Source organism: Oreochromis niloticus, linkage group LG17, assembly GCF_001858045.2.
Source record: "Oreochromis niloticus isolate F11D_XX linkage group LG17, O_niloticus_UMD_NMBU, whole genome shotgun sequence".
NCBI classification, from domain to species: domain Eukaryota; kingdom Metazoa; phylum Chordata; class Actinopteri; order Cichliformes; family Cichlidae; genus Oreochromis; species Oreochromis niloticus.
In genome coordinates, this window is record NC_031981.2 from 15,971,290 (window position 1) to 15,987,289 (window position 16,000).

Sequence of the window (16,000 nt, forward strand, 5' to 3'; positions counted from 1 at the left end):
GTGTTCTCCCATCACTGTGATAACAAAGTGTTTATTTTTAGGGCTTAGCCAGCTGGCCGATCTTATCAGTGTCACTTTTCCATTCTGTCGACAAGCATCAAGCTGAACCTCTTAATCATTCCTTCAATTTCCAAAATCTGTCCCCATTTTCTAACAGTCTTCCTTTTCTGTTTTCCCCCTTTGTCCTTCTCTCGGCCCCTCTTCTCTATTAATTTATATTGTCCTGTCTTTCATTAATCCTTTCTCTCTTGATTTTTGTCTCCTCAAACATGTTTCCTCTCCTGCCACTCTCGCCCTGTCCCTCCTCTTCCTTCTTTCTTTGTTCTTTCTGTGTTGTGGTTGTTTTGTTTGTTTGTTTTGTTTGTTTGTTTGTTTTTTCTTTTCTTTTCTTTTTTCCCTCCTGCAGAACCTCCCCCAGGTAAAGCAGGTTCAGGCCCTACGCCAGGTTAAGGAGCGGCTGCAGGCTGAGAACCGGGCCCTGGCCCGCGTGGTGGCAAAGCTCTCGCAGTCGGCCTGCAGCCAGCTGCCCACCGTCGACCTCTAAGCCACGTCCGTCTGTCCACCACCATCTCCTGCTTCTTCTTCTTCTTCTTCTTCTCTCTTTTTCTTCTTCTGCTTCTTCTTCTCCCCTCCCCCCCTTCCAACCCCATTCTTCTCATGCTCCATTCGTGCTCTGCCCCGCACCCATAGACAGGCAGGTGTCCAGCCGCCCAGCCATCACTGGTTTTGAAAAACAACCCTTTCTGCCCCCCTCTGCCTCCCCAGAGCTTTTGGTTTTCAGATTGGGGAGGGTGTCTTTCTTTGGTTTTCACAGCAGGACACTCTCCTTTTGCAGTACACGCCTGTCAGGTGGTTTCCACACCTCCAAAACGCATGAAAACATTATCCTAAATATTCCAAATTACACGTTAATGATAACGGAATAAAGCAAAGCTCAGGTAAGTGTTTGCGGGTTGACAGGTCTTACTGTACTGTGAAGGAAAGTGTCCTCTTTGAAGTTTCTACTTGTGATGATTACTTCAGGGGGAGCTCAGTAGTTCAGTTTGGCTTGTTTTGGCTTCTTTGCATGAAGTGGCTTCCTATGGCATCAACTCTTTGGACCCAAACTTCAGAGACCAAACCCACCTTATCCTCCCCTCCTTTTCTGTTGAGTTTACCAAATGACATCAACAAATATTTAAGACGAATGCATGCACGTATGGTTTTATCTTGGACTTGTACACAATGTAGAGCGTACAGTGTCAGTGTCATAAGTTAAACAAGCAGTCAGTCCTTATATGAAATCAAGCAGGACTTGGGTCTCTGGGGCAGTCTCCTCTAAACACTGTAGAATATGTCTTACACCCTTGTACAAATATTTTTAAGTCATTTATTTAATCAGCTAAAGCATACTGCTGCCCAAACAGGAACTTTTCAAGTCTTTATTGTGCTTTTATGGGAGATGTTTAAACTTTACAACTGACAGCCAGTTCCAGGATTTATAAATTATGGGGCAAGAGAAAGTCTGGCTTACTTACTACAGCTCATTCAGCTCTGTGTTGCTGCCTGTAATGCATTAATATGCACATGTTTAAAAGAATGTGTTCTGTAGTTCAGTAGATGTCATAAAGAAGAGGAAACTGATGCATAATCTGGCTTTACTTAAATTAAACACTCAAATTTGAGTTGTGATCACAAAGTTTTGCATCTCTGCCTGTTGCAAATTTAAAACTTTACCTGATTTAAATTTGGCACATCTCCTCTTCAGGTTCATCTCGTTGTGCAGCCCTGCACCGCTTGTGGAGCAGCTGCTTTTTAGATCGCTCTCTAAAAATCCCATTCTGACCACTTGCATGTGTGTTTGTGGCAATGTGGAAGTTGCATTGCATTTTGAAGAAGAGTTTAAAAAAAAAAAAAAAAGCCAGGAAGCCCAAGTTGAGTGAGCGGTGTTGGAAGATTAGCACGCGATGACACGATCCACAGTTCAGGCTGTTTGCCAGCGTGCTACAGTAAGAACCCAGATTAGAAGTTTGACAGTGTCACAAAGAAGTAGCATCTTCACTCGACGCAAGAAGACGGAGCAGCTTTAACTGCCAGTGATGATCCTCGCTGTGAAAGTTTGAGACAGAAATCAGTGTTTTCTGTCTGCACAACTTTGGGGTAAAAATCTCAATGAAATCCGAGGCGTAAGTTGTCAGAACGGGATCTTCGTGAAGCGGTCTTAAACTGGCTGCCGCGCTGGAGATGATGCAAAGGTACACAAGTAGAGAGCTTTGATGGGGAGATCAGCTGGAAATAAGTCGGGTATAGTTTCTGATTTCCATCTGTAAAGGCCGCTACACAACTAACGCGTAAAATCCGTGCGTTTAAAGAGTTTTTTCGACTCGCTTGTTCTTAATATGGCCGGCCGTTCACACAGACTGCAATTTTTAAACAGATCTGACCAAGTCAGATCACTGCATTTGGCAACAAGTCTGTGTGATTCTGAGCTAGGGAATAATTTTCTGCAGACAATGAGCATGTTTGGATCCAGGAAATTCAGAATTTTGTGTTGCTTTTTTCGCAACCTACTTTATGAGTGTAATGGCCTTAAGTCAGGAACATTAACGTTAAACATTTTAACAGATTTGCACTTGATCGGATGTGACCTTTTTTTTTTTTTTTTTTTTTTTTTTTTTTTTTTTTTTCCCCCCTCTGCTGTGTGTATTTTTGAGGCTGCCTGCAGCAGCCGCTTAGATTCTGCATGGCTTTCCCAGAATCTTTGGCCTGTTGTGTGCCCGCTTTTACTTTACTCTTGACTTGGAACAAAGATGTTGGGTTTTGTTTTTTTTCCTCTTTAATTAAAATCAGACGACCAAAAGTGAGATGCTGTGTGTGACTCCTGAGATTGCTTTACACAGGCTGCAATTAACAGTTTGTTTAAAGAAAAGAAAAAAAGCGGCGTGGCTGGTTTTTAACGTGTTTACGTGGCGAGACTTGTCTAAGCCTTGTCTCTCTCTCTCTCTCTCTCTTCCTCCCCTTCCTGTTTCCCTTTATCCCCTTTCAGATGCTCCCAGACTTGAAAGCAGACAACCAGAGACTAAAGGACGAGAACGGAGCGCTCATTCGAGTCATTAGCAAGCTTTCCAAGTAGAACAGACCCCACCCGCCCCATCTTCTGCTCCCCCCCCTAGTCCCCCATGGCAGTGACTAATGGAATTGCACATTTAGATATTAATTGCAACAGACATCAGAGACAAGACTCCCGTTTTCTTTCTTTCTTTTTTTTTTTCTTCTCCCATTGTTTTTCTCCCGACTCTTAATCGCCCTTTTGCTCCTTCACCACTGCAGCATCCACCCATCATGTTCATCAATCCCTCCCCTCCCCATGCACCTCCTCGAATTGAACCCACCAGATTGTATGGCTGCTGTCTTGATAGAACCACTGAGTTTACAGAGCAAAAGGAAGAAGGGTGCGTGTGTGTTTTGTGTGTGAGAGATCAGCATGTAAAAGCATTGTGGGCGGGGAAGCCTGAAAACTATTTAACCAGTAAGCCTTAGTTGTACATAAAGAGAAAAAGAAACACACTTGCATCGGTCTCTTCTGTCTCGCTCCTCCTCCTCCCACTCCCACTCTGGGCTATCTCTGAAGAACAGATATTATCCACCACCTGATTTTATTTGTGCCACAATCTCTTATTTGATGTAACATTTCTTCCTGTGTACGTGTTGTGTGCTGTGCAGTCCTTCCACTTCCCCTCGAAACCCTCAAAGTGCCACTTCTGCCTATTATCAGCTCCTTGTGGCCCCATCATTTTTTCTTTTTCTTTATTTACCACCCCCCCCTCTCCCATTTCCACACACAGATCACTAATGCACACACACTTCCCCCCCCCCCCCCAAAATTTAATTTTTTTTTTTTTTTTTGGTACCTCTGCGTGTCTTCCTCCAAGAGGGAAAATTTTGAATTCTCGCTTTAGCGACATGAGGCGGACCTGGTGGAATTTAAGCTTTCACTGTATGTGCAATATGCATTTTTTTTCTTTTTCTTTTTTTTTTTTTTAAATGCTTTAATGATGACGAGTCCATCACAAGTAGGATTTTTCACTCTTCCACCACTCCCATCGCTCACCTACTCCCTCCCCCCCCCCCCCCCGTTTTTTTTTTTTTTAAGTTTGTAGTGTAGTCAGTTTATACTCTGTATTTCTCACTTTGTTTTAGCAGGTACTGAGTGATGCTGTATATACCTGTATGTATTTGTTTGAGACCAGCACATGGCATGCATTTATGGTTCCCGTCTGTTACTATTAAAAATTCCAGAGGACAAAAAGGTGTGTTTTAATTATTATTATATTTTTTTTCCTTTATAGACTAAAGACATTGGATACAATACAGTAGAGCCTCTCTTATTCACGGGACGGCTGGCAGTGTTCAGTGCTTTTGTTTTCCGGTTTTAAAATAAGTGTTCGCACAATTGTAAAAGTTGAAAAAAAAGAAAAATAATTGCTTCACTACATTTCACTTTCTTTGTATTCAGTATCTTGGAAGAGTGCTGTTAATTTTGTTTCCATTTTTTTTTAAGCTCTAGTATTATAGCCAAGGTGTTGTCACTTAAAAAAGGAAAAAAAAAAAGTATCTTAGGTATTGCTAACCCAGTCCTTTCTACAATGTCTACATGCACTGTCAATGCCATGTGAGGAGTCTTGATGTCAGGTTGAAGCAAAATCGCCACCATCAAATATTCCATTCATCTGAGAACATTTTATGCATTTCAGTGGCCTTTTAAGGATATTTTAGTCAAAGAATTTAAGACAAAGTCACTGCAGATGGACTGACCATCAACTGTTTTTTTTTGTTGTTTTTTTTTTTTTTTTTTTTTTTTGGTTTTGTTTTTTGTTTTGGGGTTTTTTGTTTTTTTTTTTTTCTCCCATCTTGTAAAATAGGTGTGTGGCTTAATACATGCAAGTTGTGCTGTGACTACCAACCACTGAAGAGTTCATTAAAAATAAACTTGTACATTGTAAAGTTCCCACGTCTCTTTATTTTCCCGTGTTTCTTTTTTTTTCTTAATTTTAAAGATGTTTCAGCAGATGGGACAGCCTTTTATTTAGTGTTTCAGTTCATAAGCTACAGATGTCGTAGCTTATGAATTTGCTCATTTGTAATCCTGTCTATTTCTGTCACTCTTAACAAAACGAGTACTTTATGATTTCAATTGACTGTTTTTTGGGATTGGCAAATTGTGTGCCAAATTGAAATGTATGCTTCATATTTGGTTCAATTTACTGCATTCTTAAGCCAGTGGTCTCAGAATACACATGCGCAAAAGTGCATACACAACATTGTTGTCAGAGGTCTGCTGTGAACAGGTTATTGGCGTGCTTAATCCGATTGTTCCTGGTGGAAATCGGACTGGACAGAGGTACCAAGATGAGCCGATCCTACCTCCAGGACAGTAGCTGTTCATGCACTGCCTGAGTACTGCAGGCCTTTCTGGATCAGGAGTCTGTACAAATACTTCCTTAGCCAGCATATAGTCTTGATAGGTTTCCATACGAACGCAGTGACCATTGCACAGCTGCAGGCCCATGCACCATGTCACTGCAGACATCACACTCAGAGGTCATACCTCATATTAGAGTAAATATATTCTAGCACGTGTCCAAAAATTATGCCCCTTTTTGCAGTTTCTATACTTCGCAGCACCATGCAGTAAACCAGATCGAACCCTTTTGCAGGTCAGTTTTAGCACAAAAGAAAAAATAGTAATTTTACTAATTACTTTACTAATTTTACTAATGTAAACAAAATTTGGCCAAGACAGAAACTGTCCATGTTATTTGCTGATGTTTGTGTGGCAGGACACATCTTTATCTACAGAACTCACGATTTATTTGAAGTAAAAAAAAAAAAAAAAAACATTGAATTTTATTCATTCATTCATATTTTAAAATGACTGCAGTCTTTAAATCCTTCCATTTAGTATGCATACATTATTTAATAGCTTCTTTTTTTCTTTTTAACCCCTTATTCCTCCTGCCTTTTCCAGGCTGGATTGAACCCCATGAGGTTCTGTTGCTACCAGTAGATGGTGCTCAGGTTTGCAGACTATCATGTGAACTATGTACCATTTAATTATATCAAGGCAGTCTGAGCCACTCATCCAGTTCTGATCAGAGTGTCTTTATATTTTGTGCTTCAAATATGTAAACATACACAGCTCACACACTCGTGACATGTAGCTCATATTGTGCTCAGTTTCCTTCCTGAGCTTAAAATCCTTGCAGTTGTAGTCACACTCCTCAGCCTGCACTGCTTCACTGCTTTTAATGGAAACCCAGAGGATGATACTGTTCTGAATAAAGTGAAGAAAAAAAAAAAAAAACACATACACATTAAGTGACTGACTTTCCACTACATACCACTGACATTTTTTGTAAAGACCATGTGGGGAAACACCTTTGCAACAAGCCTTTGTTTTTGCCTGTTTCGCCAGTAGCTGTCTGGGTCTGTGATGATTTCCAATCCTTAGATAAAGCTTTGTGAATAAGCTGTGGTATCTGTTGTAATTGCCTAAAGTCATGCAAAAGTGTCTTGCTGTTCCATTTTCCATTGCCTCAGCATGTGGTTAAGAAGTGTGGTCTGCGTCTTGACTGTGATATGGACATGCTTCCTCGAGCGTCTCGAGCAAAATGTCTTCATGAGGATTTTGACAGATGATTGGAAAAGAAGATTCCTGGCCTTGAGTGTGACTCCATGTAGTTATAGAAACAAATGGTTTGAATTAATGCTCCCTCTCTTTGATGTTTGTTTCAAACTAGAAGAAAACACCAGGACTCAGTGTATACAGGCAAATGTTTAACCTGGAGTTATAGGAAATTTTAGACTTTGCGTGTGTGTACAGTGGATCATTAGTCAAGCGGGATGCTTTAGGAACCATGATTATTATTACCAAAACTGAGTAATTTGTAAGATGGTTGAGTTGAATTCAAAAATACTTTAACACCAATGTAGTACTTTAGATTTTTAGCCTAATTAGAGTTCATCATCTGGTGACTAAATGTAGAGAATTTAAAAATAATCTGTCCAATAATTACTGAGATATTTTGGGCCAATCATCAGGGTCAATAATGGGACCATGCCAAGTGGCAATCTTCCAGGCTGGAGTGCCAAAACTTGCAGTTCCTCCACTGGCCACTTGAGGCCTGCTCCCCCAACAGTCTCATATATACTCATTGACTCGAGGATGAGTCAGTAAGTTTTTAAGGTTATTTAATAGAAAAATCCACCGATTAGTGTCTACTTACATCTTTGAACAGGTTGATGAATTTTGCTACCATCTATCATCTAAAAAAGGTCCCCTTTACCAAGCAAGCAAAAATGTAACGGAAAGAAACAACGAACGGCATCTGGATAAAATGTCATCGTCTTCCTACTCACCTCAAGTCTGAACTGAAGTCAGGGTTCTGAGAGATGAAAATGTGTATAAAGGTACTTTTTGTCGTAATTACTTATTGTCAGAAGATTAGAAACACAACCCTCCTGGACAGCTCACGAGAAAGCTAAACAATAACTATAAGCTAATATTAAGCGAGCTAATGTTGGGCTCAAATGTCCTTAACAACACACTTTCACTATGAAAAACATTTTGATTACATTATGTCCAGGAAATTTTTATTCTCTTCAAAAAAAGTTTAAAGAACTTAGGCTAACAGCGGCTAATATTTAGCAGCTAGCTAGTTCAGGATATTCAACCACTTGCTGTCTGTTGGACAGAAACAAACATCATTGACTCATCAACCCGTATCAGAGAGCGAAGTGACTTATTTCATATGAACACCAGGCACAGTTGTTTGTCATACGGTGGCTACTGTATCTAGAATTGTGCAGTGTATTGTGAGGGATAAGAAAACAGAATTCCGTTTTCAGCTACTGACATCTAGTGGTGAGATTTTACAAGCTGTAACTGCTACAAATTATGTTGTTATTTTGTTTCTAATTTTCCTCTTTATGATAACCATGTAGGAGTAAATGTTTATGTAACTCAACTGTTTTATATTTTATTAAGACTTAAAGTCAAAAATTTATGTTTCTAAAAAATGCTTTTTCAAGTCACTGAGCTGGACTTCTCAATTGTGTTTGTATTTTCGGCATCTTTTGGAATATTTCAATGCAATGTTTTGCCGACTAATAGAGCCTGTTTTGTCATTAACTGTACTCACAGACTGTTTAAGACATCTGTGCACTAGTTTTGGTGTATTAATTTCTAGTGTTTGTGTGTAACTTTGCACTAATTAGCAGGTATTAAATAAATTTAGAATGTGGTAAGGATTAGGTTTTTATTCTGTCCTGATCTGTAAACCTTTGAATTGTATCTTGAATATTTTATTACAGAAATTCAGAGAGAAAGTTCTCCTTTTAAAAATAACATTATAAAATGCTCATCATTTTGGTTGCTTAAAATTAATAATAAAACATTAGCTTTATTATTTAATCGTCACGGTCAGAACTTGTTAAAATTCCACGAAGCGCAAGAAACGTGAAGAGAAATAAATCTCAGCAGACCTAAATGGCCACGTCATGTCATCTCCACCATGACATGACTTGCTCTGCTTTTCAAAGTTGGGAACCATCCACAACGATGGTTAAGTGAGATGCTCTCACTCATTTTTGTTACCATGATGGTCTCATCTCCCTGTATTTTCCCAACTCCATCGTTACTGTGCCCCAAACAAACCTCCTCCCAGTTTTAATTTTAAACTCCCAAGCATAATCTTAGGTTCTGAGAGATGAGCAAAACCCTCGGCTCACTCTGTGGACAAGCAGCAGCTGGGTTTTGCTAGATGACAAACAATGACTAATCGAGGTGTCCGGTTGACGTGACAGCTCAAGCCTGCCACACAAACAAAGATGAACATGATCAGTTAAGAAAAATTGGATTCAAGGCGGGTTGGATTGCGGTGGATGAATCTAGAAAAGAGGAGAGAAAGATGTCGGCTGGATTTACAGGAAACTAAACATCCTGCTCTGTCAAGGGAACACTGAAGAACCTATACATGCGTGTAGTTTTAACTAGATTAATCAAGAAAAACTGGCTTTGGTAAGTCACAGATAAAGATGAGACTGATTCTAGCTTCATTACACTTTTGTTACAGTTTGAGGACATCAGCATGGGTTCATTTCCACACAGATAAACAATTGTCTAGTCTAGTCAGTGGAAATGTTAAGGAAAAATATTAGACTAGAGAGCGGATTGCTAAGTTATCAACTAAAGCTAGCAAGCTTGGTTAGCAAGCTGGTAGCATTAGCTAATAATCAGCTTGTTTATTAGCAAGCTGTTAGCATAAGCTAATAACAAGCTTATTTGGTTATCAAGCTGTTAGCATTAGCTAATAACGAGCTTATTTGGTTAGCAAGCTGTTAGCATTACCTAATAACAAGCTTATTTGTTATATATATCAAACTATACAGTTATTGTGAAATATACTACAGAGTTCAAATATTTTTTTCGTACCAGGCTGTAAATCTCTTATTTTCATGGTTGATGATTGGCATCATGAAGTGGCCATTCCAGAAGCTGCAGTTTTTTGCATGTCCACATTAGCTTCATTTTTCAGCCCCGAGGGTTGTTTATTAGGTTATCTTACTATTACTGGGTTGATTTGTCGGATGCACCTCCATCTGGTCTATTGTGGTTAAGAGAGAGTGAAAACAAAGCTGTCAATTTACCGGTTGATCTACATTCCTACCCTCACCAATGGCTATGAGCTCTGGGTAGTGACCAAAAGAATGATATCACGAATACAATGGGTGGAAAAAATTAATACTCTTCAAAGAGGGACTTGTCATTTGGTCGTGAATAACCTGCTGTTTCTTGTTTTGAACTTCCTACTTCCTATAATTTGTGCCTTACATTCAAACTGTTTCATTAGAGGCCCAAAATGAATGGATCGGCAAATGGATCACTGCTGCATTTCTCCGCTATCTTACAGGAAGTGTGTCACCTACTACCATCTGCTTTCCCTCCAGTTAACTTCCTTCCTGCTGTTGTAGCTCAGTGCTGAGCTCTGCTGACTCACAGTCCTGGACATGATGGAGGATTAAACTACAACAGGACTGTAACAGGAAGCTCAGCAGCATAAATCCAGGATCAACTTTGGGGAAAAAACGGAGGTCAAAGTGAGCACAAAAAAAGAAAGAAAAAAAAAAAATCTTTCCGGGTTTTACAAAAAGCTCTTGACCAAGAAACTCGAATCTATACTTGCTCACATTCTTGGCCTCATTTACCAGGCTCACATAGCCTGTATTTTATACTCAGTGATTCAGTTTAAAAAAAAAAAAAAAATGCCCTCCTCTATTTATTTGTGATATTCAAATTTGGTTTAGCTTTTAAAAACATTGCAATGATCAAGCTTCAGACTCTTAGATTAGCCAAGCCTCCATTATCATCATTGTGAGGTAATGCAGTGCTGACCTTTGAGAACAGTTAACATATTTAAAATAATTTATCTTGAAAAACCTTTCAGCAAACTAAAATGCGATATATCCAGTTTGATAAGAAAATATGAATTCCATCAATTGTCTTTTTAAATACATTTCTAGAGAAAGCGCTGTCAGTTTTTGAATAACACTTCCTAATGTTTGATCATGATAAGATTGGCACTCCTTTATGTCTACATAAAATGACGCCGTTGCTTCTGCTGAGGTTGAACTCAAACAGTCCCTTTCCCTGGGCAGCCAAAGAGCTTTGCAAATAGACACCAATACAGCATATTTCAAGCTATATGACACCAAGTGACTGATCATGAAACAAGCTCTTCTTGAACTCCTGAAGCTAGAAAATGAAGCCCACAGAATGAGCCGATGCCCATATTAAAATACCCAACTTTACAGAGTTGAAGAGTGTGTTTACAGTCTGGTTTCTCTAACTAATTTCCCCCCTATTTTTAAAAACATACAAGAGCTAAAGTTTCATTTCACTGAGCAGTTTAAAATACATTCAAGTTAAACATTCTACATTAGGTGGTGTGGCTGTGCTGAGTGATTGGTGGGTGCCGTTTAGTCTGATTTAGCAATTGTTTGTCCTAAAAGATACTCAATGTTAGCCCTGTTAGCATCTCCATTAATAACGAGTGACAGATGAGCCTCGCTAATCAAGTGTGCTAGCCAGTGCTAGCATGAACTTACAACTCCAGAGCGCTAGCCTACTATTCAAATATGGCAATACTCAACTTAAACACACAAACAGTATTAATTTATGTATTAATGCTACACTTTTTTGCCCTCATAAATGCTTTAATTCTTCTTCTGTTAGTTTGTTGGGAGCAGCCATCAGAAGATGAATACACTGTGGTCATAAAGGAATGGACATGGTCACGTAGGCTGTAGTGTTTCATTTAGTACTAAGGGGCCAAAAGTGTGTCAAGAAAATCCCTCACACCATTACAACAACACCGCCAGCCCAAACCGCTAATACGAGGCATGCTTTCATGTTATTTATTCCAAATCCTGACCCTTCGATCCAAATGACATAGTAGAAATCGAGACTCACGAGACCAGACAGCGTTTTTTCAATCTCCTATTGTCCAATTTAGGTGAGCCCGTGTAATTTGTATCCTCGTAATCCTGTTCTTAGCTGACAGGTGACCACACCTGGTGTGGTCTTTAGCTGCTGTCTGCTTCAATGTGTTGTGCTCTTCAGGTTGTAACAAGCGGTTATTTGAGTTATTGCTGCCTTCCTATAATCTTGAAGCAATCTGGCCATTCTCCTCTAACCCTTGACATCAACAAAGTATTTTTACCCAGAGCTGCTCAGCTGATTTTTTTGTCAGAGCATTCTCTGTAAACCTTAGAGTTGGTCGTGTGGGGAAAATCCCAGTAGATCAGCAGTTTCTGAAATACTCAGCCTGGCTGGTACCATCAACCTGCATTCAAAGTCCCTTAAATTACCTTTCGTCCCCATTCTGATGCTCAGTTTGAACTTTTTTGACTACGTCTCCATGTGATGATCTGATGAACAGGTGTACCTAATAAGGCAGTGGATTCATCACAGGAACACCTGAATTGTGACTCTTTTCTTCTATGAAACAACAACACATCACAATCACCAGATTCTCATTTAAAAACAAACAAAAAATATTTCTCAGGCTTTCTCTTGTGAAAATCCCCCATTCTGTGGACTCCTGGCCCACTCGGCATCTGTGTGCAAACATCTGGGAGGCTTGGGAGAAACATTTCGTGAATACTTCCCTAGATTGGACAAACAATTTCATGGGGGAGCGAGCTCGATTGAGTCTGCTCGCTACAGAATTACCCACCTAATAGCTCCTGACTGCAGCATTACTGTCAAATAAATGAAAATGTGTGAATGCAAGAGTGGCCATTACACACTGTTATGTTTAATATATTTTTACGTGCACTGCTCATTTTACAGCCTAGCGAGCGCTGCATTTTATTCCTCTTTACCATAAATGTGTTATGGGTTACAAAATGCATGATAGGGCCACTTATTAAAGCTCTCAGAGTCTTGTTGGGTACTTTGAATACAAATTCAGTGTTCATTATATACAGAGCTTGAGCTTGGCTATTTCGGTAATGCATTACTGGAATGCTATTGGGCATTTAAGTTGCACAGCAGCGTTTGTGTTGGCATGAAAGGAAACACTTAGCGACAGCCTTTAAGCACCCCCGATCCTCATTCTTTTTTTTCTCCCCCTCCTCAACAGCAGACAGAAATATGCTAAATATGCAGCAGAGTGACCCGAGTCCATAGATCAAGGTTTATTTTTAGGAGAGGCACCTCACTCCCATGCTCCACCCAGGTTTTCTCATTATCTGTACCAGGGTTAGCACATGCAGAGATAATGGCTGAATGCCTGGCCTCCCACTCGCTCCTGAGACACGTAGATAGGTCACATTTTCTGATCTTTAAGGCAGAAAAACACCGATCTAATAACATGTAAGCCGATTCTATTTCAGATATGTACATTTGAGTATCTGTGGTAAACTTCCCTTAAAGTCAGTGCACCCTTGTGAGCAAGCTGGCCGCACACAAATCTAACACCAAAAGGCTCATATCCTTCAGCACAGGTGAGTTATGGGGCTATTATCGTAGCATGAAATTAGGTTCCTGACAGTAAGCACCTATAGCAGGTTTAAATCACTGCACGGGGAGAAACCTGTGCTTGTACAGTTGGGTAATGGCATGCACGTGGCTGGAATATAACTGGAATGCAATGCAGAGTAATAACAACGGAGCTTTGCAACAGCATGCTGCAATGACTCGCAGGATGTTGTATTAATTACACTTCCTCTAACTTCGGCTCATTATGCAGGAGAACTCCAGAACAGGTTTGAAATGATAATGATGTCTTTGGGACTTGTTTTTAGAAACAAAGTTATACATAGACTCGACTGAAAGCTGCAAACCTGCTGTATTTTAATGAGCTGGTAGCTGTTGTGCGGCTTCCCATCATATTAACTCCTTGTTTTGAGTTTGTGCTTGAGCTTAAAAACAGTTTTATCATTTGTTGACTCCCTCACAAAACTGTCACTGCGCTTCTCGTCCTCGAAGAGAGCTTCTCTGGCATTTTCTTTGTGCACTAATAATAGAAGTATACTGGATTTGTGAAGCACTTTTCTTGAAAGCAATGATCAGGCCTTAAGATGTTTCATGAAGAAGCCCTAAGCCCTGTGAAGTCACACAGCCGTGGCTCAGGAGACAGCGTAGGTCATCTAATGGGAAGATTGGTGGCTTTGATTCGCAGCTCCTTCAGTATGTGTCCCAAAGTGTCATCAGGCAAGACAGTGAACACCAACAATATGTAAATATGTTGCCTCACAGCAAGAAGGTCCTGAGTTCAATTCCACCATCGGGCCGGGGTCTTTCTGTATGGAGTTTGCATGTTCTCCCCCTGTTTGCGTGGGTTCTCCCCGGGTTCTCCGGCTTCCTTCCACAGTCCAAAGACATGCAGATAGTGGGGATAGGTTAATTGGAAACACTAAATTGTCCATAGGTGTGAATGGGGGAGTGAATGTGAGCGCAAGTGGTTGCCTGTCCAGGGAGTACCCCACCTCTCACCCTAAGTCACCTGGGATAGGCTCCAGCACCCCCCGCGACCCTGAAAAGGATAAGCGGAAGTGAATGGATGGATGGGTGTAGGCGGCTTTAAATGGCTGATAAGACTAAGAGTGTACTATAAATTCCAGCATTGCGCCCATATTTTATATCTTTTACTTAATGATAGGAAAGCTACTTATGTTAATTCATTTAACATTTTAATTGCCTTTTCATGTAAACACAGAGATAAAATCGTCATAGCAACACAGACTGATGTGTCACAGCTCACTGGGGCAATTTAAGTAACTGTAATTATGTTACTTTCAATGAATAATGGACTGGTGCTTATATAGTGCCTTTCTACTCTATTTAAGCTCTCGTAACGCTTTCTTAATGCAAGCCTTATTCACCCATTTGTGTTGTTTTGTTTGTTTTTCTTAACTATAACATTACACGCGCAACATGCAGACCAGAGGAGCTGGGGGTCAAACCACTGACCTTCTGATTAGGAAGCAACCTGTTCTAGAGCCACAGTCACTCTACAATACAGACCCAGCTAACTCACCTGAAACCAATCTTTACTCTTTGGGACTCATTTTAGTTTGAAACGGCTGTAATTGCATAAAAATATCTGTATCATTTACAAAAAGTTACAAACACAAATCATGAAGATTGCTTGTGGCTTATCTTTTCAATCTCAGGTTACAAACATCACTAGAACTGCATTTTGCTATCTTAGAAATATTGTCCATGTATCAGGAAATTATCAGAGGGAATGGAAAACCAGCAAGCTGTCAGTTATATCATCCGCAGGATTTTTTTATGCTGTGACAGTGGATTATTTATTGGTCGAGCAACTACAAGATGAATATTGTCTTATTGATTTTACCCTGCCTCTGAGGGGTGTATAATCACAAACCTGTCACCTCACAAGCCCAGTTCTCAGGAGAAAAGGGAAAACAAGATGGGTCACGGCTCCCACTTGGAATATAAGTTCAGGAGAAAATTTGAGACTCTGAGACATACCCACTTTAGTATTTAGATGAAAATCTGCTGAAGCCACATATGCGGTGTGTAACTGAAATCTTGCTCTTTTTTTTGTGAACTAAGCGGAAATTGAATTTTTTGTGTTAGTGTGTGATGTTTAAGAAATGGCAGTCAAACAATCCTGAGATTTATTTGGACTCAGAAATCATCAGCACAGTTTTTATGATCATAAACAGTTTAGTTAATTTGGACACTGCATCAAAACAACTCCCTAAATACACTCACCGGCCACTTTATTAGGTGCATGTTGCCAGCATCAGTTTTTTTTGCCTTAATGTGTTATGGAATTGATTCAACAAAACTGAGGAAGCACTCCTCAGAGATTGTTGATCATTGTATGGGAAAATCCTAGGAAAACAGTTGCTTCTGAAATACTCAGACCAACAACAAAGTGCTGCATTCAAAGTCAGCGAAATCATCTTTCTTCCTCACTCTGATGCTCGGTTTGAATTTCAGCATGTCATCGTGACCATGTGTACAGGTCTAAATGCATAGAGCTTAAGTTATGTGATATCCCTGTTTAAAGGCTCTTTCTGAGATCTCAGATTGAAATTTTTTGCTCTTTTTTAATGTAATAGAGGTTTATTATTGTTATCAAACATGTGTTCTGTCTACTGAAAGCCTTATTTAGAACTTTGAGGACTCAGATATTTCAGAACAACAACTGAGTACAGATATAATTGCATGTCGATTTTTAAAGTGAAGTTTTCCGCTGTCAGCGAGGTTTCAACTTTGAGCAGCGCACATTTCTTGTAAATTGTCAAGTCATAACAAAAAAAAATGAAATGAACTGCTCAGTCATCGAAAGTTGCCCTCACCCTACCCGGGGATCAAGTTTCCCTGAAAGCAGGTTTTTCATCTGATCAGAGCTGGTTGGGTGAGTTATCGGGTGCCTAAGGGACTCTGTGGGACCTGCGTGAGAGAAGGTGTTGAGAA

General features: G+C 40.0%; 1 protein-coding gene across 11 annotated transcripts in view; it reads left to right on the forward strand.

Moving 5' to 3' along the window:
- The window catches only part of ppp1r12a (protein phosphatase 1, regulatory subunit 12A), a 59,459-nt gene extending 54,473 nt beyond the window's left edge, over positions 1-4,986 (forward strand). For 8 of the 11 annotated variants that reach the window (XM_025899613.1, XM_025899614.1, XM_025899608.1 and 5 more), the window contains 2 exons: positions 407-418; positions 3,026-4,986. In XM_025899613.1, coding sequence (XP_025755398.1) covers positions 407-418; positions 3,026-3,112 — 99 coding nt within the window. In that variant the 3' untranslated portion in view covers positions 3,113-4,986. The remainder of the gene's footprint in view (positions 1-406; positions 419-3,025) is intronic. The other 3 variants (XM_013275633.3, XM_013275636.3, XM_013275632.3) reach the window with 1 other exon arrangement.
- Positions 4,987-16,000: the final 11,014 nt, after the last annotated feature.